Genomic DNA, 25,684 nt, shown 5'->3' on the forward strand with positions numbered 1-25,684 from the left:
CTAGAAGGGGTGCGTCACTTTAGTGGGTTGAGTCACTGATGTGATCTTCCTGTCTGGGTTGGCACCCCCCCCCATTGGGTTGTGCCGTGGTGGAGATCTTTGTGGGCTATACTCGGCCTTGTCACAGGATGGTAAGTTGGTGGTTGAAGATATCCCTCTTGTGGTGTGGGGGCTGTGCTTTGGCAAAGTGGGTAGGGTTATATCCTTCCTGTTTGGCCCTGTCCGGGGGTATCATCAGATGGGGCCACAGTGTCTCCTGACCCCTCCTGTCTCAGCCTCCAGTATTTATGCTGCAGTAGTTGATGTGTCGGGTGGCTAGGGTCAGTATGTTATATCTGGAGTACTTCCCCTGTCTTATCTGGTGTCCTGTGTGAATTTTAAGTATGCTCTCTCTAATTCTCTCTTTCTCTCTCACAGAGGAGGACCTGAGCCCTAGGACCATGCCTCAGGACTACCTGGCATGAGGACTCCTTGCTGTCCCCAGTCCACCTGACCGTGCTGCTGCTCCAGTTTCAACTGTTCTGCCTGCGGCTATGGGATTCTGACCTGTTCACCGGACGTACTACCTGTCCCAAACATGCTGTTTTCAACTCTCTAGAGACCGCAGGAGTGGTAGAGATACTCTTAATGATCGACTATGAAAGCCAACTGACATTTACTCCTGAGGTGCTGACTTGCTGCACCCTCGACAACTACTGTGATTATTATTATTTGACCATGGGGGTCATTTATGAACATTTGAACATCTTGGCCATGTTCTGTTATAATCTCCACCCGGCACAGCCAGAAGAGGACTGGCCACCCCTCATAGCCTGGTTCCTCTCCAGGTTTCTTTCTAGGTTTTGGCCTTTCTAGGGAGTGTTTCCGAGCCACTGTTCTTCTACACCTGCATTGCTTTCTGTTTGGGATTTTAGGCTGGGTTTCTGTACAGCACTTTGAGATATCAGCTGATGTATGAAGCTATATAAATACATTTGATTTGACTTGAAGAACAATTATTCCAAGCACCACCCTTTTGAAACATCCAGTCTGTTATTCGAACTCAATCAGCATGACAGAGTGATGTCCAGCCGTGTCCTCGTCAACACTCACACCTGTGTTAATGAGAGAATCACTGACATGATGTCAGCTCGTCCTTTAGTGGCAGGGCTGAAATGAAGTGGAATTTTTGGGGGGGATTCAGTTAATTTGCATGGCAAATAGGTACTTTGCAATTAATTGCAATTCATCTGATCACTCTTCATAACATTCTGCAGTATATATAAATTGCCATCATACAAACTGAGGCAGCAGACTTGGTGAAAATGTATATTTGTGTCATTCTCAAAACTTTTGGCCACGACTGTACAGTGGTTCTATTAGGGCTAGGTGTTCCGCTAGCAACTTCCGGTGAAACCGGAGGGCGCGCAATTCAAATAATCATAAAAATGATGGATATTAAACATGTGTCTATTATCGGTTGAAAGCTTATTCTTGTTAATCTAACTGCGCTGTTCGATTTACAGTAGCCATTACAGCGAAAGCATGCCATGCGTCGCCCCACATTAACATTAGTTATGCATTAGGGGGCGCTATTAATTTTGGATGAAAAACGTTCCCGTTTTAAACAAGATATTTTGTCACGAAAAGATGCTCGAGTGCCACAGAACTGATGTTACAGGCGAAAACCAGATAAAAATCCAATCAGGAAGTGCTGCATTTTTTGAAACCGCCTCATGCCAATGACTCCTTATATGGCTGCGAATGAGCTACGAATGAGCTTACGTTTCCCACGCATTCCCCAAGGTGTCAACAGCATTGTGACGTCTTTTTAGGCATTTCCATTGAAGAACGGCCGTAAGGGACCATATATAGCTTGTGGTCACATGGTGTCTCCCGCAGAAAATCTTGCATAAATTACTGAGGTAGCCATTTTTCCAATCGCTTCTTATGAGAAACCAATTTCCTCAACGGATATATTATCGAATATATATGTTAAAATCACCTTGAGGATGGATCCTAAACAATGTTTGCCGTGTTTCTGTCGATATTATGGAGCAAATTTAGAAAAAAGTTTGGCGTTATAGTTGCAGCATTTTCCGGTCAATGAAGAAACGGGAGCTATTTCGCCTACAAAAATAATATTTTTGGAAAAAAGGAACATTTGCTATCTAACTGGGAGTCTCCTGAGTGAAAGCATCTGAAGTTCTTCAAAGGTAAATTATTTAATTTGGTTGCTTTTCTTATTTTCGTGAAAATGTTGCCTGCTGCCAACAGAGCCTTGCATAGCATTATGCCATGACAAACTTACACAAATGCTTGTCTAGCGTTGGCTGTAAAGCATATTTTGAAAATCTGTACATTAAGGGAACTTTTCGACAATTACCGTATGGTTAGTGAGAAAGTCCATATTGCAAATGTAACGTCCCTTACTAGACGTCCGAAAACATTTTTAAAATTTGGGGACGGCGTCGGGCCGAGCGGCAGGGCCAGACCTACCGGGAAGTCATCAAATGAACTTTGTCGGACATTCGGTTTTCGTTTTATAAAATAATCACATTTTGGTCCATTTTTCCGCTATGCCGGAAAATCCCACAAGAGGGCATAAGCAATCATATTGCAATTTGACAAAACATCACGAATCACGACGAGCCATATCTCGAAAACTGAAAATATTTCGAAGCCGAAACTTGGTGAGCATAGGTTTGGCATAATGGGCAGTTGGCCCCGAACAAGATGGCGCCTAGGCCTCAACGGTTTTTGAGTTATGGCCATATTTCTGGGATTAAAGGTCCAAAATGAAAATAGAGAAATGATTTTTTCACTTCACGTCAAAGTCAAGCAGCCTCCGGTGTCAATAAAAAAAAAATCAGCCCTTTATCTATCGTCATTTAAGAGAAATCGTACGATGACAGATTTGTGATGTTCAGATATAGGTGTTTTTTTCCAACGGTTACAGATCCAGTTGCAGGGTGTTCATACGAATATTTTTAAAGTGTGCTGCGGAGCTCTGCGACATTTCTGTGATTTTCTATGATTTTCTGAAATAACACACACTCACTAAACCCTCCGTAAATAACTCAGTTCTTAACGTAAAGACTTAAAACTCAGGATTCTGTAAAGGCATACCCCAATGAGGATATGAGTTTATTTATAGCTTCCTGTGCCAACAGGAAGTGCCTTAAATGGTTTCATAGTGGCTGTATCCAAGCATTAAAAAATCAGATCTTTTCAAAACTTCATATGTGATTAGGCAACCCTCCTGAACTGTAAAATCAGTCATTTTTCCCAACAGATGTCAAAGAAAAGCTCTCACACACACACAGCAAGGATGGAGTGACAAAGCGCTGTGTTTAAAGACACAGAGAGCAGGCAATGGCATAAACATAATCCCAAGGCCGTGCCGAGTTCAACGAGATATCCTGCTTGACCGTAGCTCGCTCGGTCTAAGCGCAGCGACCATGAGAAAAATAGGCCCACAATGAAGCTTGCACCACAATGTCATTTGATTTTGGGTGACAGCGGCGGAACCGTTAGGTTTAGAAAGACAATTCAACCACAGGAATGTTCCTAAGGTCCTCCCGATCTGTGCAAGCCTAACCTTGACTGTGTGGCATTAACCTTTCACAGTTAAAAGAAGGTGTTTACATCAAAAAGTTTGTATTGACTTCTCTCCCCATAGGAATACATTGGCTTCACCTCGAAATTCAACCTGAGGCCTATGTGGGTTATGAATGCCTTATGAACCTGTCTTCTATGACATTCCATCAGACCAGTATGAGGTCTACCTGTGTCGATTCTAAGCTTCCTGGAGCAACCGGAAGTGGTTAAAATGACCCAAAAGGTATTTGGATGTACATCACCTCCAAAGGTGAAAATGACTCTGCATTATTCAACCCTGTGTAGATCAGTCAATTCTCAACTTAAAGACTTAAAACTCAGGATTCTGTAGGTTTCTATGTCAATCAAGACATGTGTGTATTTATAGCTTCCTGTGCCAACCGGAAGTGCCATAATAGGTGTTTCAGGGGCTGTTTGGAAGGGTTAAAAATGTCAGATCTTTTCAAAACTTCAAATGTGATTAGGCAACCCTCCTGAACTGTAAAATCAGTCATTTCTCCCAACAGATGTCAAAGAAAAACTCTCACACACACACACAGCAAGGATGGAGTGACAAAGCGTGGTGTTTAAAGACACAGAGAGCAGGCAATGGCATAAACATAATCCCAAGGCCGTGCTGAGTTCAACGAGATATCCCGCTTGACCGTAGCTCGCTCGGTCTAAGCGCAGCGACCATGAGAAAAATAGGCCCAAAATGAAGCCTGCACCACAATGTCATTTGATTTTGGGTGACAGCGGCGGAACCGTTAGGTTTAGAAAGACAATTCAACCACATGAATGTTCCTAAGGTCCTCCCGATCTGTGACTTCTCTCCCCATAGGAATACATTGGCTTCACCTCGAAATTCAACCTGAGGCCTATGTGGGTTATGAATGCCTTATGAACCTGTCTTCTATGACATTCCATCAGACCACTATGAGGTCTACCTGTGTCGATTCTAAGCTTCCTGGAGCAACCGGAAGTGGTTAAATTGACCCAAAAGGTATTTGGATGTACATCACCACCAAAGGTGAAAATGACTCTGCATTATTCAACCCTGTGTAGATCAGTCAATTCTCAACTTAAAGACTTAAAACTCAGGATTCTGTAGGTTTCTATGTCAATCAAGACATGTGTGTATTTATAGCTTCCTGTGCCAACCGGAAGTGCCATAATAGTTGTTTCAGGGGCTGTTTGGAAGGGTTAAAAAGGTCAGATCTTTTCAAAACTTCATATGTGATTAGGCAACCCTCCTGAACTGTAAAATCAGTCATTTCTCCCAACAGATGTCAAAGAAAAACTCTCACACACACACACAGCAAGGATGGAGTGACAAAGCGTGGTGTTTAAAGACACAGAGAGCAGGCAATGGCATAAACATAATCCCAAGGCCGTGCCGAGTTCAACGAGAAATCCCGCTTGACCGTAGCTCGCTCGGTCTAAGCGCAGCGACCATGAGAAAAATAGGCCCACAATGAAGCCTGCACCACAATGTCATTTGATTTTGGGTGACAGCGGCGGAACCGTTAGGTTTAGAAAGACAATTCAACCACAGGAATGTTCCTAAGGTCCTCCCGATCTGTGCAAGCCTAACCTTGACTGTGTGGCATTAACCTTTCACAGTTAAAAGAAGGTGTTTACATAAAAACAGTGTGCATTGACTTCTCTCCCATAGGAATACATTGCCTGCTCCCCTAAATACAACCTGGAGTCTATATGGGTTATGAATGCTGTATGAACCTGTCTTCTATGACATTCCATCAGACCACTATGAGGTCTACCTGTGTCGATTCTAAGCTTCCTAGAGCAACCGGAAGTGGTTAAATTGACCCAAAAGGTATTTGGATGTACATCACCTCCAAAGGTGAAAATGACTCTGCATTATTCAACCCTGTGTAGATCAGTCAATTCTCAACTTAAAGACTTAAAACTCAGGATTCTGTAGGTTTCTATGTCAATCAAGACATGTGTGTATTTATAGCTTCCTGTGCCAACCGGAAGTGCCATAATTGGTGTCTCAGGGGCTGTTTGGAAGGGTTAAAAAAATCAGATCTGTCCAAAACTTCATATGTGTGATTAGGCAACCCCCATGAACTGTAAATCAGTCATTTTTCCCATAAAAATTCAAAGGAAAACTAAATCACACAGATACACAAATTGGATGGAGGGACGTATTGGGGTGTGTAGAGACTGACAGTGCCTCCAATAGTTAGCTTTGTTCGAGCTAAAAAAGAACCGTCAGACCTAGAGTTCCGAAACTTTAGAATCCTGTTCTAGACCTCAGGTCGATAGTGCGTGGTGAGTTACGGCGCTCTAGAAGGTTCTCGGACCGAGAAACAGCCTCGAACATTTGCAATGACTTCAATTAATTTTGACCATTACGAAAATGGCGACATTTAGTAATGTCCCAGAGACACAAGACTAGATGCATTGTGACCGTCTCGGCCCATAGAGACAGAACCCAACATCTCTGTCCGATAGCTCATTCAAGGACCCCGTAGCAAGGCATGGAAAAAAGTGGATTTTCAGCACCAATTAGGGTTTTACTCGGACACCAAATGACCTATCGAGCCGAAACTCGGGATTCGGGGTCGCCTCACATAGGACTACACATAATGTCCGAACTGGCCCCGCAGCTAGAAAGTAACTATGTGTTTTATGGTTTTTTTATGGTTTGAACCGAAGGCGTTGTGAATTTTGGGCCAGCTCTGAAGTATGTGATACTTGGCTCCTAAACGAGTTGGGAAAAGTGGGTTTGGTGTCAGTTTGTATCAGTTTGGTGTCAGAATGATATCAAATTGACTGATGGACGGTGAATTGCAGGTGACTCTTGTCCATTTGCAATATGTTTAAGCGGTGAGGTACCATCACCAAAAGCGACATTCTGAAATCAACCCTAATGAGCGATGGAGAGGTACCAGAATCACTGCCGAGCCATCCCGAGTTCACCGGGCCAGTCAATTTGGCATTCCTGCACGAATTTTCAGTGACTTTGCAAAAGTGAGAAAACATTTGCAATATGTTTTAACAGTGAGGTACCATCACCAAAAGTGACATTCTGAAATCAACCCAAACGAGCGATGGAGAGGTACCAGTATCACTGCCCAGCCATCCCGAGTTCATCGGGCCAGTCAATTTGGCATTCCTGCATGATTTTTATAGCATGACAAATTGGTGATGGTGAATGCCCAGTTAACCATGTTGCAAATGCACAGTGACTTTGCAAGAGTGAGAAACATCACCAAATGGACATTCTGGAATCAACCCTAATGAGCGATGGAGAGGTACCAGAATCACTGCCCAGCCATCCCGAGTTCATCGGGCCAGTCAATTTGACATTCCTGCACGAATTTTCAGTGACTTTGCAAAAGTGAGAAAACATTTGCAATATGTTTTAACAGTGAGGTACCATCACCAAAAGTGACATTCTGAAATCAACCCAAACGAGCGACGGAGAGGTACCAGAATCACTGCCCAGCCATCCCGAGTTCATCGGGCCAGTCAATTTGGCATTCCTGCACGAATTTTCAGTGACTTTGCAAAAGTGAGAAAACATTTGCAATATGTTTTAACAGTGAGGTACCATCACCAAAAGTGACATTCTGAAATCAACCCAAACGAGCGATGGAGAGGTACCCGTATCACTGCCCAGCCATCCCGAGTTCATCGGGCCAGTCAATTTGGCATTCCTGCACGATTTTTATAGCATGACAAATTGGTGATGATGAATAGCCAGTTAACCATATTGCAAATGCACAGTGACTTTGCAAGAGTGAGAAACATCACCAAATGGACATTCTGGAATCAACCCTAACGAGCGATGGAGAGGTACCAGAATCACTGCCCAGCCATCCCGAGTTCATCGGGCCAGTCAATTTGGCATTCCTGCACGATTTTTATAGCATGACAAATTGGTGATGGTGAATGCCCAGTTAACCATATTGCAAATGCACAGTGACTTTGCAAAAGTGAGAAAACATAAACAAATGGACATGATGAAATAAACACCACGAGTGATTGAAAGGAACAACAATCACTGCCCGGCCATCCCGAGTTCATCAGGCCAGTCAATTTTGCATTTCTGCAGGATTTTTGAGCATGTCAAATTTCTTATGACATTTGGCCCCCACAAAACATATGCCTTATGCACAAGTAAAAAAAAAAAAAATTATGATAATAAAATATGACTAAAGTATGTTGATACAGTTCTTATACGTGTGTAATTGACACAAAATTCTAAAGAATTTCGAAAAACGGTCCAGAAAGCACTTTTTTAGGGGTGTGTGAAGTTTTTTATGAAATTTTGCAATTATTGACTTTTGACTTCTGACTTCCTATGAAATCATATTGCAAATGGAGAAAACACATGCAATAATGAGCAAGTAAAAAAAATTAAAAAATGATGATAATAAAATTGGACAAAAGTATATTCATACAGTTCTTACACATGTGTAATTGACAAAAAAAGCGAAAGAATTTCGAAAACGGTCCAGAAAGCACTTTTTTAAGGGGTGATAAATTTTTGACAAAAAATCCATTTTTTCAAAATTTGGCTTTTGGATGTTGACTTGGAGTCCATTTTCAATATGAAAAACCACGGTGGAGCGCACACGCCACCTGTTGGATTTTTGAAGTGTTACAACTGGCAATAGCCATATGGCATTTGAAGTACATTTTGCATGAATCAACGCCAATTTGGGTGGTATTGACCAATGTGTACATGGTTTGTACTATGCCAATAGTTTGCCATTCATTTTTGTCCAATACAGGGGGGAATTCCCTTACATAGCATTATGCCATGATAAACTTACACAAATGCTTGTCTAGCGTTGGCTGTAAAGCATATTTTGAAAATCTGAGATGACAGTGTGGTTAACAAAAGGCTCAGCTTGTGTTTGAATATATTTATTTCATTTCATTTGCGATTTTCATGAATAGGAAAATTTTCTAGGTGTATTTATGTCCGCTGCGTTATGCTAATGCGTTTGAGGCTATGATTACGATACCGGATCCGGGTTTGCTCGTCGCAAGAGGTTAAAATATTTTTCCACCAGCACAGGTTTCATAAATTCACAAATAGCGAATAAATATTTGCTTACATTTTGACAATCTTCCTCTGATTTTTCATCCAAAGGGTACCAGCTATAAGATGTAGTGTCGTTTTGTTAGATAAAATCCTTCTTTATATCCCAAAAAGTCAGTTTAGTTGGCACCATCGATTTGAGTAATCCATTCGTTCAAGATTCAGAGAAAGGAAACTTTGTTAAAACAAGTCAAAATATTTTCTATTGACTCCTCAGATACCCTAAAATGTAATCAAACTATAATATTTCTTACGGAAAGAAGTATGTTCAATAGGAAACCATTATTAGCAGGTGCGTCTTGTCTTCATCGCGAGCCCAAACACGATTTTCCAAGAGTGTGTCCCAGTACTAAAACTCATATTTATTACTCATTTTGGAAGAAATAAGGCTGAAACCTTGAACATAGACTGCTGACACCCTGTGGAAACCATTGGAATTTCATACTGGGAGCTGGATTTCATTATTTCCCTGTACTTTTTACCCTGTATTTCTTTGGATGTTCTCCTACCATATCTACTGTATTATAGTCTCCTACATTATTTTAACATTTCTACAAACTTGAAACTGTTTCCCTTCCAATGGTACCAATTATATGCATATCCTGGAAACAGGGCATGAGCGACAGGCAGTTTACTTTGGGCATGTCAGCCAGGCTGATATTGAGGAAAAAGGACCCTAGCCCTAACAAGTTCCCATACTGCAGCACACCTTGCGGGCTGCCACATAATTCTATGGCATGTTATTTAATTGTCAGCCATTGTTACCATTAATGCTCGTTAGTGCTAGTTTGACCACCAGAGGGCATCTTTGAGGAATATTCGATCGCCTTCAATATTGGCTGTACTAGAGAATTTTTAACTATTTTTTGTAAGAGGATTGTATATGGGATTTTAAGAAATGTAGCTTAGTTAATTTGATTAATATTATCATGTTTCTATTCCAAGAAAATGAAAAAAATAAGCCCTCAGGGTTTCCGTGAGGATGGATTTGAAAATATGGCGCTGCACAATGTGAGGGTAGGGAGTAGGCTACAGTACTAAGAGCATAACATTTCCACACCCTAATGGTAGTCTAACCAATACCCAAACGGAGATTAAGTTTTTTTATCATTCAAATCCTATTGCTTCTAACTTTTTAAATCAATAAGACCTACACCACTTTTAACAGCACATTACTCAAAACTAGTGAGACTCATGCCGCCTACGGTAGGCCTACAGTACATTTAAAAAAAAAAAAACAATGACGTGACACACAGCCAATAATTAGATTTAGAGGATTGGAGGATTCTAAATTAATAACTAAGGGGCATTTTTCATTAGGGAAAATCTGATCTGTAAGAATATCTAAGGGGCTTTTATATAATTCCAAATTAATTAATAATAATAACAATAGTTATAGTTGTTTTAAAAATAATGATATATTGGAGATTATTTTGTTTTCAAATAACCTAAAGTCAGCGAGAAAAAGGCTATTCTTAAACATGGGGTGCGACATTCTTACTAATTTGTAAATAAAGCCAGTTTGTTATTTAAAATTACATATGAATGTTTTTAGAGGGAGAGAAACCAAAAGCCCACCGTTGACTCATGGGTCTCCCATTCGCGGACAGCACAGGTATCAAACCAGCATCTGTAGCAACGCCGTTTGCACTGAGATGCAGTGTCTTAGACTGCTGCGCCGTTCGGGAGGCCCCATCCACAAAGTTTTCAATGCTGATCAATTTCCTTGCACAAAGTATCTATTGTCCTGCTAATAGCCCATAATGGCACTGTACAACGTGACCGGTCGGGAGTATGCTACAGTACTACGGCAAGAGCAAAATAATCCTTACATTTCCACACTCTAATTGTAGTCTAAGTTTCTCTTAGAATAAAAACCTTAGTAAGTCATTTTTGTAAGTTTTAGTAAGTAATACTGACGGGTGTGCGAGTGCAGGACAGAGGAATAGCAATTCTTACACTATCATTCAGTTATTTGAAATTCAATTTTGAAGTCATACAAATTATCAGTGTATATTTGGTTTATGTTGCCCATTCATTGTGAGTTAGAGATACAGTAGTGCCTTGGGACCCAAAAGCATAATCAGTGCTCTAACTCCCCCTTGTGCTGGTCTGGGGCAATGAAGTAGTGATGCAGGGTACCGTACTAAACCACAAATTACCTCTAAGTCCCGCAGCATAATCGCAAAACTTTTAGTTGAGCAACCACTGTACCATGGCTAAGGGTTGTATCCAGGCACTCTACATTGGGTCGCGCATTAGCCGTGGTATATTGGCCATATACCACACCCCCTCTGGCCTTATTGCTTAAATATAGCATAATTGCATCCGTCAAACAGGTAAGTCTACCCCTTATTTCTTAAATAGGGCTCCAACAAAGCCCTCTTGTTGTTAGTAAATTAACTTTCAATACAGGGCACTGTCCATATTGATTTTAGAAATAGGCCGAGATCCACACAGGAGTGGTGGCTGCATCTCAACTAGTCTGATCTTTTTTCTTATACAGTATTTCAAATATAAGTTGTTACAGTTATTTATGATATACCTAATTTAGCTAAGTTTAATTAAATTGATTAAATGTCTCGGTCCATTAGTCATGCTAAGCATACGGTTGTCTTATAAGATCTTTTAAGGTAAGATAATTAGGTTTTTCCAATTTGATGTTGTCTTGGAAAATTACATCATTAGTCATACTTTCCCGTGTTTTACTGTTTAATTTTTTTTCTCTTGTTATATGCTAATGCTTTTTCTAACCTGATACATACTTGTCTTTGTCGGACTTAGTCATAAGACTGGGTGTAATAAGATAGTATTTACATGTAGACATTCAGAAGACATTAATTATCAGATAATACATTGAAATATGACACATGATGTGTGTAAGTGTCACGTGAACACAATGTCTACATGATGTGAACATGTCAGCAGTTTGACGCCTAAGAAAATGTGTGTGTCTGACTGTATATGTGATTGACTGGCTGACTGACTGATGTGTGTGTGATTGGGTGACTCACCTCGCTGATACTGACATTGTAGCCCACCTGTCTCTCAATGACGGGTGTGTTATCATTGACGTCCAGGATGTTGATGATTAGAGTGAGGTCTCTGTAGCGGGGAGGCACACCGCTGTCCATAGCACGCACCTGTCATAACACACACACACATGCACACACATCAGTCAGTCAATCACACACAAAGACAGACAGACAGACAGACAGACAGACAGACAGACAGACAGACAGACAGACAGACAGACAGACAGACAGACAGACAGACAGACAGACAGACAGATGTACACGTGCGTAAGACGCAACCATAGTTTTAGATTTATTCCTACCACTAAGCTGATGTTCTTTGATTATTGATTTCCATTACAATAAGTATCTATCTATTTATCCTGTTACTGGTAACTATTACTTCTGTTTAGATGTACAGTGCATTCGGAAAGTATTCAGATCCCTTAACATTTCTCAACATTTTGTTACGTTACAACCTTATTCTAAAAATAATTCAATTGTTTTTTTTCCTTTATCAATCTACACACGATACCCCATAATGACAAAGCAAAAATAGGTTTATAAAAATAAAAACAGAAATATCACATTTACCTAAGTATTCAGACCCTTTACTCAGGACTCTGTTCAAGCACCTTTGGCAGCGATTACAGCCTTGAGTCTTCTTGGGTTTGACACTACAGGCTTGGCACACCTCAAGCTCTGTCAGGTTGGATGGGGAGCGTCGCGTCAGCTATTTTCAGGTCTCTCTAGAGATGTTCAATCGGTTTCAAGTCCAGGCTCTGGCTGGGCCACTCAAGGACAGTCAGAGACTTGTTCCAAAGCCATGCCTGTGTTGCCTCGGCCCTGTCTGAGGTCCCGAGCACTCTGGAGCAAGTTTTCATCAAGGATCTCTCTGTACTTTGCGCAATTTATCCTTCCATCGATCCTGACTAGTCTCCCAGTCCCTGCCGCTGAAAAACATCCCCACAGCACGATGCTGCCACCACCATGCTTTACCGTAGAGATTGTGCCAGGTTTCCTACAGATGTGACACTTGGCATTCAGGCCAAACAGTTCTATCTTGGTTTCGTCAGACCAGAGAATCTTGTTTCTCATTGCCTGAGAGTCTTTAGGTGCCTTTTGGCAAACTCCAACTGGGCTTTTATGTGCCTTTTTCTGAGGAGTGGCTTCCATCTGGCTACTCTACCATAAAGGCCTGTTTGGTGGAGTGCTGCAGAGATGGTTGTCCTTCTGGGAGGTTCTCCCATCTCCACAGAGGAACTCTAGAGCTCTGTCAGAGTGACCATTGGGTTCTTGGTCACCTCCCTGATTGAGACACTTCTCCCCGATTGCTCAGTTTGGCCGGGCAGCCAACTCTAGGAAGAGTCTTGGTGGTTCCAAACTTCTTCCATTTGAGAATGATGGAGGCCACTGTGTTCCACTGTGTTCTTCTTCAATGCTGCAGAAATGTTTTGTTAAACTTCCCCAGATCTGTGCCTCGACACAATCCTGTCTCGGAGATCTACAGACAATTCCTTCAATCTCATGGCTTGGTTTTTGCTCTGACATGCACTGTCAACTGCGGGACCTTATATAGACAGGTGTGTGCCTTTCCAAATCATGTCCAATCTATTGAATTTACCACATGTTGAATCCAATCAAGTTGTAGAAACATCTCAAGGATGATCAACGGAAGCAGGATGCACCTGAGCTCAATGTCGTGTCTCATAGCAAAGGGTCTGAATACTTATGTAAATTAGGTATTTCTGTTTTTAATACATTTGCAAAAAAAATCAAGTAAACTTTTTGCTTTTTCATTATGGGGTATCTTGTGTAGATTTCTGAGATTTTTTTTTATTTAATGCATTTTGGAATAAATGTGTAACGCAACTGTGGAAAAAGTCAAAGGGGTCTGAATACTTTCTGAATGCACTGTATATATTACCATTGGTATATTACCATAAGTATTTATATATTCCTGCTACCAGTCACCTATCACCCCTACACTGACACTCTTGCACACACTCACACTAACATCCACACGCTTTCACTTACACTCAACCCACACACACACCCACCACTTATACTTCTGCCATACTGTTTAAAGATATTATTATTATTAATAATCCTGCTACTCCTGAATTTTATCCTGACCCTGTACATACTGTGGCTTCCTATCTTTTTAAAGTTGTATTAACCCATTTATTAGTTATACTATTTGAGATTGATTACTGCACTGTTGGGTAGGGCTTGCAAGTTACGCTAAAATCCTGACAATATTGACGCTCAATATATTTAGTTAAATTCTCAGCGATTTTCACAATTTAATTCAAGGCCAGAATGCTTTAATTTTATGTTTCTGTTAGCTTTAGTTGTAGATAGGTCTCTAGCTAGCACCTAGGTTCCAGAGTTAAATGTCCTTTCCCAGCGACCAACAACTAGGTAGTATAGCCATAGCTACCTTTCCAACCGGCGATGGCCACAGAGGAATGCCTCTGCTATCAGGAGTGTGCACAGAGGCAGGGACTGCTAGCAGAAATTGTGAGGCCCACCCCAGCATTGGCCCCCCCACAAGGACAGAGAGATACTTTCCATCTTCTTCAACGTGCCAAATAAGAACTGTAGTAGGTAGCCCAGACCAGAGGGAGTGGGAGGACAGTCCATCAGGTTAGTTATTTAATTGAACTCATTACTTTTTTCACAAACTCATTTGCTGCTTCTAAATTAGCTACCTTTAGCTAGAACCAGTCTAGCTAACTAGTGTTAGCAACTAGAATGGCAGTAGCCAGCTAACTAGCCACAGTAGCTAACTAGACTTGTTCTACCTCGGTAGCTGACATATCACCAGCTCAAGTTAATGTTACATTAATTCATTTCCATACGAATAGAAAGCTACATTGTGAAAAAGATAATGAAACAATATAGCCAGCTACCAAACAAACATTCCCATACTGATGTAACGTTACTCAAATACCAGTCTGAAAAACCCATGGCGTTGTATATAGAGGCATGTTCATTAAATTTTTGTGTGGAGGATGTAGTCTACCTGGAAGGAATGTCACTTTTTATTTTTACCCATATAATCCTACCCATTCATTTTTGCAATCCCCCAGCCCCAGATATTACAACTGGAAATGGCAATGATGGTACAGCTGGGTAACATGCTATTAATGGTGCTTGACAGATATTAGTTTTGTTATTTGTGGACAATTACACCTTGCTGCTACAGGCTGTGCCTGGAGTGGGCCCTGGGAAGGGAACCAAGTAGTGCTGCCGGTGTGTGTTGTCAGCTCCACCAGGAGGAAATTCCTCTCTCCTGATTGGCACTACGAGGGGTTCCTGGAGGTTGAGGAGTCGCAAGGTATAATATATTAAATGTTTCATTTCAAACATTAAAAACAGGCTTACTGCACATCCTTGTCATTATTCTATGCATAACTTCATTCGAGGGTTTTCTACATCACTTGCAGTTGAACAGGTTTAGAGGAGGGTTAATATATCAGAGGCCACAAAAGTTAAATGCATGCTTTATTCAGATACATGGTTGTCTCCAACTGTAGAGTTGTGCAGTGAACGACAGGTAGCCACTATTCATGGAGGGCAGATTAACCGTGAGGTAATCCTAATCCTACTGTGAAGAACAGGGGTACCTACAGGGAAGAAAATACAAACAGAGAGAAGAGTCAGGTGGCAATAAATTCTTTACACTGCACTAATTCCATGAATCGCATGAGGGAAAAGGTCAGCTGATCTCACCTGTCATATGCAAAGCGTCGGTCCTTGTGATGGTCCCCAAACGAGTCACAGAGCCGCAGCGACACACTGACGTCAACCACCACATCCCTGTTTCTCTACAAAACCTGACCGGAGAGAGAGAGACACCTATCACATGCATGTACACTACCATTCAAAAGTTTGGGGTCACTTAGAAATGTCCTTGTTTTCAAAAGAAAAGCAAATTTTTTTGTTCATTGAAATAACATAAAATTTATTAGAAATACAGTGTAGACAATGTTAATGTTGTAAACGACTATTGTAGCTGGAAACGGAGGATTTTTAAAGGAATATCTATGTACACAGATGTACAGAGGCCCATTATCAGCAACCATCACTCCTGTGTTACAATGTCATTAGCTAATCCAAGATTATGATCTTAAAAGGCTAATTGATCATTATAAAACCCTTTTCCAATTATGTTAGCACAGCTGAAAACTGTTGTTCTGATTAAAGAATCAATTAAACTGGCCTTTAGACGAGTTGAGTATCTGGAGCATCAGCATTTGTGGGGTCGATTACAGGCTCAAAATGGCTAGAAACTAAGACCTTTCTTCTGAAACTCATCAGTCTATTCTTGTTCTGAGAAATGAAGGCTATTCCATGCGAGAAATTGCCAAGAAACGGAAGATCTCATACAACGCTGTGCATTACTCCCTTCACAGAACAGCGCAAACTGCCGCTGGGAAGCCCCGGTGCACAACTGAGCAAGAGGACAAGTACATTAGTGTGTCTAGTTTGAGAAACAGACCCCTCACAAGTCCTCAACAGGCAGTTTCATTAAATAGTACCCGCAAAACACCAGTCCCAATGTCAACAGTGAAGAGAGCCCAAACCTTTGAACGGCAGTGTACATTACCAACTTTAATAACTGAACGGTGTGAAATTAACACATGAACACCAGCCTTATGTGCTAAGCCCAAGGTAAACATTGGTTTGTCACACTTTTTCCCCAGCCCTATTGCAACAGTGCAGTAATCACTATCAAAATAAAACTAATAAAAAGGGTTAAAAAAAATGATGAAACAAATTGCATTCTAAACTGAAGACAGTGATAGGTGACTATTGGAGTTAGATGTGTTAGCAGGGGCAGGGGCAAAAGTGTGTCACCAACCAGGCACTGAGGACGAGAGTTGAACAGCTAGGTCAAAGCAATGTATAGCCAAATATAAGTATTTCCGTCATATTTAGCTCGCTAAATAATTGTCTAGGTAGCTAATGTCATAACTCTCAGGACCTACAGTAGGGACCTACGCTGACAGGTACAACTATTGGTAACATCAGTTGCAGGAGGACTGTAATGCTAATTTACAAGCCTGTAGTTGTTAATGGTACACAGATGACATCAGCAAAACAGCTTTTAATAAACCTGGATAGACAGGCATAGTTGAAAATACACATGTTGATTCTTACCATGCTGAGCCTGTCACATCCAGTGCAAATTCATGGCCTCCTGCAGCCCCTGGCTCTTCTCTGAAAGCACCATCTCCTGAAATACCAAATAAAACAGGGAGTCAGACATGGTAGGTTACACATAAACCCTGTTTCTTTCCAAGACTAATGTTGAGGAGTACTGAGTCTAGTTGCATCTAATCCCCTTTATTCTTTATTTTAGAATATTCATACATAAAAATAAAGTATATTCAACAATTGGATCCTGGTCCGATAATCAAAATTATTGAGGTCTACTATCTGAGCAATTGATAATCCTGTCTCAATGCAAAAGTGCTAAGACTGTTGATAGCAAGAGCAGAGACTTTTAGCCATCTACATTCAACATGAACAATACAACACAAACCTGTGTCTTCACCGTCCTTTGGTGGCTCAGCCTCCAGCCTCCACTGGAGATATAAAACCCATTAGGACCACAGGTAGGCAACAGAGGTTAAAGGCAGGGTTGCATGATAATGTTGCGAAGAGCAATGACAAGACCAAAGTGACCGTCTAACAGTGTTCCGAGGAGGGGTCTATCACATGTCTGTATGGTCTGATAGAAAGTATTATCAAATTACCCTTCTGCTGACTGTCTTGAAGATGCGTTTGTACACATTGTCACTCTTCACTGACGTCATAGGTGGAGCACTTGAAGGATAATAATATAATAACAATAATAAGGTTGCTGGTCATTTCATAAAGAAATAGCTACATAGATAAACAACAACAGATGACAACCTAAATATGCTATTGTATGTGTATTTAATCAAAGTATGGGCCATGGTGGATCAGGGCAAAGATGAATACACCACTACAGCTGGGAAGAAATTAAACTTCAGGGTGTTGTTGTAGAAACCTTTAAACAACTGCGAGTCACAAAAAGAAACAGCATGTCAAACTTAAGTATGGCATTGACCTCTAATTCAAAGCTCCCTAAAACCTAGCCACTGCGCTTTCGAGTGTGGACATCTCAGAGTTCACACTCGTTGCTAACATATACAGTGCCTTCAGAAAGTATTCATATCCCTTTACTTATTCCACATTTTTTGTGTTACAGACTGAATTCAAAATGGATTACATAAAAACTATTCACACCCCTTTTCTGTGACACTCCAAATTGAGCTCAGGTGCATCCAAATTCCTTTTATCATCCTTGAGACATAGCTACAACTTGACTGGAGTCCACCTGTGGCCAATTAAATTGTTTGGACATGATTCATAAAGAAACACACCTGTTTCATAAGGTCCCACAGTTGACAGTTGCATTGCAGAGGTGTTATGATGGAAAAGATGGTGGAAGCTGGTGTAAAGCGTAAAAATAATGATGGGGAATCAAGGAGAATTGGAATGTTGTCCAAAAGAATAGAAAAAGTAGCATACAGTGAAAAGAATGTCCCTTCTTATCTTGTAGGAGTATGTTTTGTTATTGAGGTGCAGCTGATTAGTTTTAAGTTAGGTTTCCCTATTCATTTGATATATCTAAACTGGTAGCGAGCGTGATCGGTTTGGCGAAGGTTGTGAGGATCACGAGAGGCGGGCTTGTTTAGATTTTTTGTTCTTCTGAGGATCGGAAGGAGTCTTCTGTTTTGTCTTTTCAGAACAGGGCACCCCTCAAGGGGGTAATATCTGTCATTTCCTGGGATGTTGCAGAGATTAAAAATATTCCTACAGTGATTGATGCTCTTCGGATGAATCGTGTGGCAAATGAAGAAAAATTGAGAGTCTTGGTTCTTTTGTTTTTTGATCTGGAATCTCTCCCTACTCAAGTGCAGTTGGGATGAATAAACTACAGAGTCAGGGCATTTGACCAAAGATCAATGCAGTGTGATCATTGTAAAGCTTTTGGACATGTTTCAAGTGTTTGCAGAAGGGAGAAGCCGAGATGTTGTGGAAAAGATTATGTCGTGTTTTAAAAGTGATGAAAATGTGACAAGTTGCAATTGTGGTGGGAACCATGAAGCCAAGGTGTTTGTAATGCCCAACAAGGGTGAAAGGTGGCAAAAGTCAGGTCTGTCTAGAGCAGGTGCTGTTAAAAGGGTTGTGTTTGAATGGTACTCCTGAAGAGTCCATGGTGGTGGATAGGCCTTCACTGAAGGCTGCAGGGGTTGCCGTTCAACAGCAGGACCCAGATATGGTAAAGGTTAATAAGGTGGATTTTGTGGCCTTTATAGCTATGGTGATTAATGGCACTGCCAAGGTGGAGAAGAAGTTCAGATAGATGTCATTGTGGATGCGGCGTAACGGTTCCTGGGACTGAAATACTTTTTGGCGGAAGAGTTGCATGGAGTATTGTCACAAGCCATATCCTGTTAAGGCTCGGGACAATACTGCCCCCTTTGGATGAATTGCGTGCCCATAGTAAACTGAAAACAAATCTGTCCAAAATTGCTAATATATGCATATAATAATAATAATTGGATAGAAAACACTCTAAAGCTTCTAAAACCGTTTGAATTATGTCTGTAAGTATAGCAGAACTCACAGGGCAGGCAATCTCCCAAACAAGTTTTGGCATCCAGAAAGTTGGGGCAACTTTGACGTCATCGCCCCCACCCTTCCCAACCAGCTATGGATCTGGGAACACTTTCTATGTCTTCCGGATGTCAGTAGAGCGTTTAATTGCGCAAATCCCGCGAGCTTTGCCCCTTTGGCAGGCAAAATAGTGAGTGTCGCGAGAAAATGCATGCGCGTTCGGGCGCGCTTTGGGCACAGAGCTTCCTTTGTTCCAGCTTGCCTGAGAAGAAGTATGGTTGTCCGGTTGAATTGAGAATTGTTTTGTAAGTTAATAACATCCTAAAGCTTGATTCTGCACTTAGTTTGACCAGTTTAGTCAACATATAATATGTAATTTTGAAGTTTTGATGCGCAACTGTTCGGGACCAGAAGTAATTTTGGATGCATTTCAGCTGAAACTTGTAGCATATGCTAATACAAAGACACACGACTTGAAACAAAACAATGTATTGGGTAAGTATGACTCCTTCCACTTCATTCTGATCGAAGACCATCAAAGGTAAGGGAATATTTATGTTGTAATTTTGTGTTTCTGTTGACTCCAACATAGCGGAGAAATATTGCTTACGTCTCAGCGCCGCCTCAGATTATTGAATAGTGAACAAATTCTGTAAGGGGTTAAAAATAAATGTGACAAAGCGATTGCATTAAGAAGCAGTGTATCTTTCTAACCATATGTAGAACATGTATATTTAGTCAAAGTTTATGATGTGTATTGCTGTTATCTGGCGTTATCTGGCGGAGCTATCTATAATTTCTCCTGACATTTTTGTAAACAGAGATTATGGATATAAATTGCATATTATTGAAAAAAACATAAATGTACTGTGTAACATGTCCTATTACTGTCATCTGATGAAGATCTTCAAAAGGTTAGTGAATTATTTTTCTTTTAATCCTGCGTTTGTGATTGCATCTTTTGTTCAACAAAATGGCTACATATCGTCTGTGTCTTTGTGGTGGTTTGACATACATATGTGCTATGTTTTCGCTGTAAAACATTTTAGAAATCTGACTCGCTGGGTAGATGAACAAGATCTTTATCTTTCATTTGAGCTATTGGACTTGTTAATGTGTGGAGGTTAAATATTTCTAAGAATATTTGTGCATTCTGTGCGCCACCTTTTGAGTTGAGCGGGGGGGGTGCCCTTGGGGAACGTGTAGCGTGAATAAGATATCACCCTCTCAGGTCATAGAGCCTGAGAAGGGAGATATAGAGATTTGAAGGTTTTGATTTTGTCAATGTGGTTTAACTTCATGGATATAGGGGGCGCTATTTTGATTTTTGGATGAAAAACGTTCCCGTTTTAAACAAACACGAAAAGATGCTCGACTATGCATATAATTGACAGCGTTGGAAAGAAAACACTCTGACGTTTCTAAAACTGCAAAGATATTGTCTGTGAGTGCCACAGAACTGATGTTACAGGCGAAACCCAGATAAAAAATCCAATCAGGAAGTGCCGCATTTTTTGAAACCGGCTCATGCCAATGACTCCTTATATGGCTGTGAATGGGCCACGAATGAGCTTGGGCTTTCTGTCGCTTCCCCAAGGTGTCGACAGCATTGTGACGTATTTGTAGGCATATCATTGGAAGATTGACCATAAGAGTCTACATCTAAACAAAATAAAGTATATTTGGGTACAAAAATAAAATCCAAATTAAAACAATAGCAGGGCATAAACAGTCATTATTATTTCACCTCATACACAGATAACAATACATTAGTCACTGGACACAAAGTACACCGCAAAAAAACTGATAGGCTTGGTGTCCTCCGTTGCAATTATTGCGTAATCTCCAGCTGCAGTATTTTTCCGTTTGCTTCTGATGAGAAACCAACTGTCACGACTGATATATTATCGAATAGATATGTGAAAAACACCTTGAGGATTGATTCTAAACAACGTTTGCCATGTTTCTGTCGATATTATGGAGCTAATTTGGAAAAAAGTTTGTCGTTGTAGTGACTGCATTTTCCTGTCTTTTTCTTAGCCAAACGTGATGAACAAAATGAAGCTATTTCGCCAACACAAATCATCTTTTTGGAAAAAATTAACATTTGCTATCTAATTGAGAGTCTCGTCATTGAAATCATCCAAAGTTCTTCAAAGATTCTTCAAAGATTTTATTTTAATGCTTTTCATGTTTTTGTGAAAATGTTGCCTGCTGAATGCTAGGCTTAATGCTATGCTAGGCTATCAATACTCTTACACAAATGCTTGTGTAGCTTTGGTTGAAAGGCATATTTTGAAAATCTGAGATGACAGTGTTGTTAACAAAAGGCTAAGCTTGTGTTTCAATATATTTATTTCATTTCATTGGCGATTTTCATGAATAGAAAAAGTTGCGTTATGCTAATGCATTATAGTTTTTCTGTCGATTTCTCAGCCAAGCAGGATGAACAAACGTGACGTTTTTCGGCTACAAAAATACTATATTTGGAAAAAGGAACATTTTCTATCTAACTGGGAGTCTCCTGAGTGAAAGCATCTGGAGTTCTTCAAAGGTAAATGATTTAATTTGGTTGCTTTCCTTATTTTTGTGAAAATGTTGCCTGCCGCCAGCACAGCCTAGCATAGCATTATGCCATGCTACACTTACACAAATGCTTGTCTAGCTTTGGCTGTAAAGCATATTTTGAAAATCTGAGATGACAGTGTTGTTAACAAAAGGCTAAGCTTGGGTTTGAATATATTTATTTCATTTCATTTGCGATTTTCATGAATAGGAAACGTTGCGTTACGCTTGAGGCTATGATTACGCTCCCGGATACGGGATTGCTCGTCGCTAGAGGTTAATATTGTTTTATTTGGGGAAAATTAAGTTAGTTTTCCCTATCACGTATGGGTTTTCTTTACCTTGTTTTTTTTTCAACCCTGTCCAGTTGGTGGAGGTAATACACTTTTTTTGGGATGTAGTCTGCCACAAAACCCACATAAGAAGTGCATATCAGAAAATATATGAACTTCATGCCAAGGAACTGTCTGTAGATCTCTGAGATCTGTGATGAGATAAAAGTTTCCAAGAGCACAGTGGTCCCCAAAAGCTTGCCGTCAGGGAGGTAATCAAGAACCCAATGACACCTCTGACAGAACTACAGAGTTCCTTGGCTGAGGAGAACCTGCCAGAAGGACAACAGTCACTAAAGTCCTTCACCAATCTTGGAGATTGGCCAGGTCTGGCCATTTATGGGAGAATGGCCAGACCGAAGCTACTCTGGAGTTAAAATACACGACAGCACACCTGGAGCTTGGAAAAAGGCACGGGAAAGACTGAGAGCAAAATATTCTGTGGTCTGATGAGACAAAAATGTAACTCTTTGCCCTGAATGCAAAGTGCAATGTCTGAAGAAAACCAAATAGAGCCGAGAACTTCAAGCATACAGCCAAAGCAATGCTGGAATGGCTTCAGAACAAGAATGTGAAAGTCCTTGTGCCAAAGACCAGACTTGAATCCCACAAAAATATGTTGAAAGACTTGAAGAGCTTGAGAAAATCTGCAAGGAAGAATGAGAGAATCCAGATGTGTACAGCTGATATAGACATATCCAAGTCGACTCAAAGCTGTAGTCGCCACCAAAGATCTTTCTACAAAGTATTGACTCAGGCTTGTGAATACTTATGTAAATTAGATGTGTTTAATTTTCAATAACTTTGCAAACATTTCTAAAAACATGGTTTCACTTTGTCATTATGGAGTATTGTGTCTAGATGGGTGATTTAAAAAAAATGTAATCCATTTTGAATTCAGGCTATAACACAACAAAATGTGGAAAAAGTCTAAGGCTATGAATACTTTCTGAAGGTACAGTATATACCGGATGACGAAACAGTAACTTTAGGCTACAAGTCAGAATGTTGAATACATTCATGAGAACCTACTCTACCTGTTGTCCACTGAGTTTCATCCTTATGCCGTTATAAATTAGATACAAAATATCCACAGGAAAGTATTATTAAACCAATTTTAAAACGTCTCTCTCTGTAGTAAACCACAGGGAAGCGAACCGAACCGATGTCTCTGACCTACACCATATGCATCGCGCCAATAGGGTTAACCCACTTGTTGGGAATTGTAATATGGCTCATATATAAGGTTAACTACAATGCTTTCTTTTGGATATTTTTTTTATAAAATGTCCTAATTTCCTGACAAAGTGGACAACTGGCAGAGTAAGTTCAAATGGCAGTTTATTCAGCATTCTGGTTATGCAAGGCACATTTTAGCGTAGCCTAGTGGTTGGGGCGTTGGACGAGTAACCGAAAGGTTGCAAGTTCAAATCCCCAAGCTGACAAGGTACAACATCTGTTGTTCTCCCCCTGAACAAGGCAGTTAACCCAGTGTTCCTAGGCTGCCATTGCAAATAAGAATTTGTTCTTAACTGACTTGCCTAGTTAAATAAAGGTAAAAAATAAAGCTGACCTAATCTCACCAAGCTAGCTTGCTATTATTAGATCAGAAGAACATAACATTACTTACTGCACCTGCAATTTCTTGTTTACACCTGTATCAAGTAGGTAGTGCAGTAGGGAAGAAAATAGCTAATTTTTGCTTATAAAAAAGAACAGCTAGTTACCATTTTATCCCACGTCTGGCTTGGGCACGACCTCTCCAGCCCTTTGATGCATTATACAGTACGGTATAATGTAATCAGAAAGGTCTGACTGGCTGGCTAGCTAGCTAATGTTAGCTACTCTTGACTCAAATCCACAAATTCACTGCCACTGTTGAGCATAATGTCTCTCCAATTTAGGTAGCTAACTCGGCAACTAGCTAACTCGGTAGCTAAAACTTTGCAGCTAGCTAGCACATTAAGTTAGACAACAACATTAAAGTTACCTTTTTTAAACTCCTGACATCTTCTTCGGGGCAAATTTTTATCCAAGCCAATTTTTGGAAATTGAGGTGCTCCTCTGTAGCTAGGTTTCTTGTCGTGGTGGGGGTTTAAGTTTGTGCCACAGGATGAATCATCTAACGTAAACTCACTCACTTTTGTACATCGCCTTGGTCCGTACAATTGACCTTATTTTAGCACCCCAAAAACATAATACTTCCAGATCAACTGTAATTTCAATACCATTGTAAAGCACAATTTCTCCCCTTTCCAACAGAATTCACGCTGAGACCTTCACGTGCCCGTTTCTGCATGATTCAAGAAGGCAATGAGCTCCTTCTGGTCTTAAAAAAATTGCGGATGGGGAAGCGAAACTAATGCGTGATGGTGAGAAGGAGAGGAGATGTATGGAAAAACTACTTTTTTTCCCTCGATCTGTCCAACTTATCACCTTATTGCCTCTAAAATGTAAATAAAACACTATAAAGAGTTTATAGTGTCATTACATACCTATTTGAAGGTTTGTGTCGAATTGAGTTTTTAGGGTGGTGCTAAAGTGATCTTCAGAAGTAAACACTGTCTTTTGATTGTCTCGATCGCTTACAGTGATGACGCAAAAAATGACTTGGTATCCCTCCTTACCCCATCAATGTTCATTTCTTGTGTTTAAACGATGAGTGAAGTGCTACACCTGGTGGAGAGAGATTGCAAGACATAAATAATTGCTTTATGCGTGCTGTACGTTATGGCATGACATGTCACGATGTAATGGAAGGTCCGTTTTTCAACTTTTCTCCAATACGATGGAGCCATTACCAACACTTGAATAGAAACGTAGTTCACACCCAAGATTTTGAAGTCAATACAGTCGCTACAGTCTCATTAGTTATCTTTGTAGCCTCGTTTGAATGCCACTGTTGTGCACATTTGTACGGAATGCGGTGAGTTTACGTTAGCTACTTTGTGGTAACATTATCGTTTGGTTCTTCAGGTATGTCATTTTTTTATTCAAAATTGAACTATAGAAAGAAAATGTATAATGAGCTGTGTTGAGTTACAAATAACAAGCACACATTGAATCACAGCAATGCCAATAATTATGTGAAAGCGGATATCACATTCAAGCTATGGTACTTAAATTCTCCGTCATCCTTTCCATGTTGTGATGTGCCTCTTCAATTCGAGAGATGAGTTTTTTAACAACAGTCAGTGGTAGGAGGAGCATTATATGTCAATCATAAGCTCCGCCCTTACATCTCAATCTACAGAATCAACACTCAATTTTGTTTACTTTTATCAAAGCAACCAATGATAGAACAGTATGTGGCTTTGTCCCAAGACTGTCGTTTCCTGTTCAACACAAAATATATATTTTTAGAATGTGGAAGTTAATGCCGTAGTAAATTACTTTTTTGGTAAAAATTACTGCAATAACTGATGGCTCCAGACTGTCCCTTGGCTTGC

General features: G+C 40.4%; 1 protein-coding gene and 1 long non-coding RNA gene across 3 annotated transcripts in view; both read right to left on the reverse strand.

The window, feature by feature from the left end:
* The window catches only part of LOC135504722 (cadherin-23-like), a 611,744-nt gene that overhangs the window by 145,467 nt on the left and 440,593 nt on the right, over positions 1–25,684 (reverse strand). For both annotated transcript variants that reach the window (XM_064923533.1, XM_064923534.1), the window contains one exon: positions 11,677–11,805. In XM_064923533.1, coding sequence (XP_064779605.1) covers positions 11,677–11,805 — 129 coding nt within the window. The remainder of the gene's footprint in view (positions 1–11,676; positions 11,806–25,684) is intronic.
* LOC135504723 (uncharacterized) lies at positions 15,179–17,078 on the reverse strand. The gene is made up of 3 exons (XR_010450156.1): positions 16,846–17,078; positions 15,415–15,518; positions 15,179–15,308 (listed from the first exon to the last, which is right to left on the reverse strand). It is a non-coding gene; the product is annotated as an uncharacterized LOC135504723 (long non-coding RNA).

Source organism: Oncorhynchus masou, chromosome 18 (assembly GCF_036934945.1).
Source record: "Oncorhynchus masou masou isolate Uvic2021 chromosome 18, UVic_Omas_1.1, whole genome shotgun sequence".
Classification (NCBI taxonomy): domain Eukaryota; kingdom Metazoa; phylum Chordata; class Actinopteri; order Salmoniformes; family Salmonidae; genus Oncorhynchus; species Oncorhynchus masou.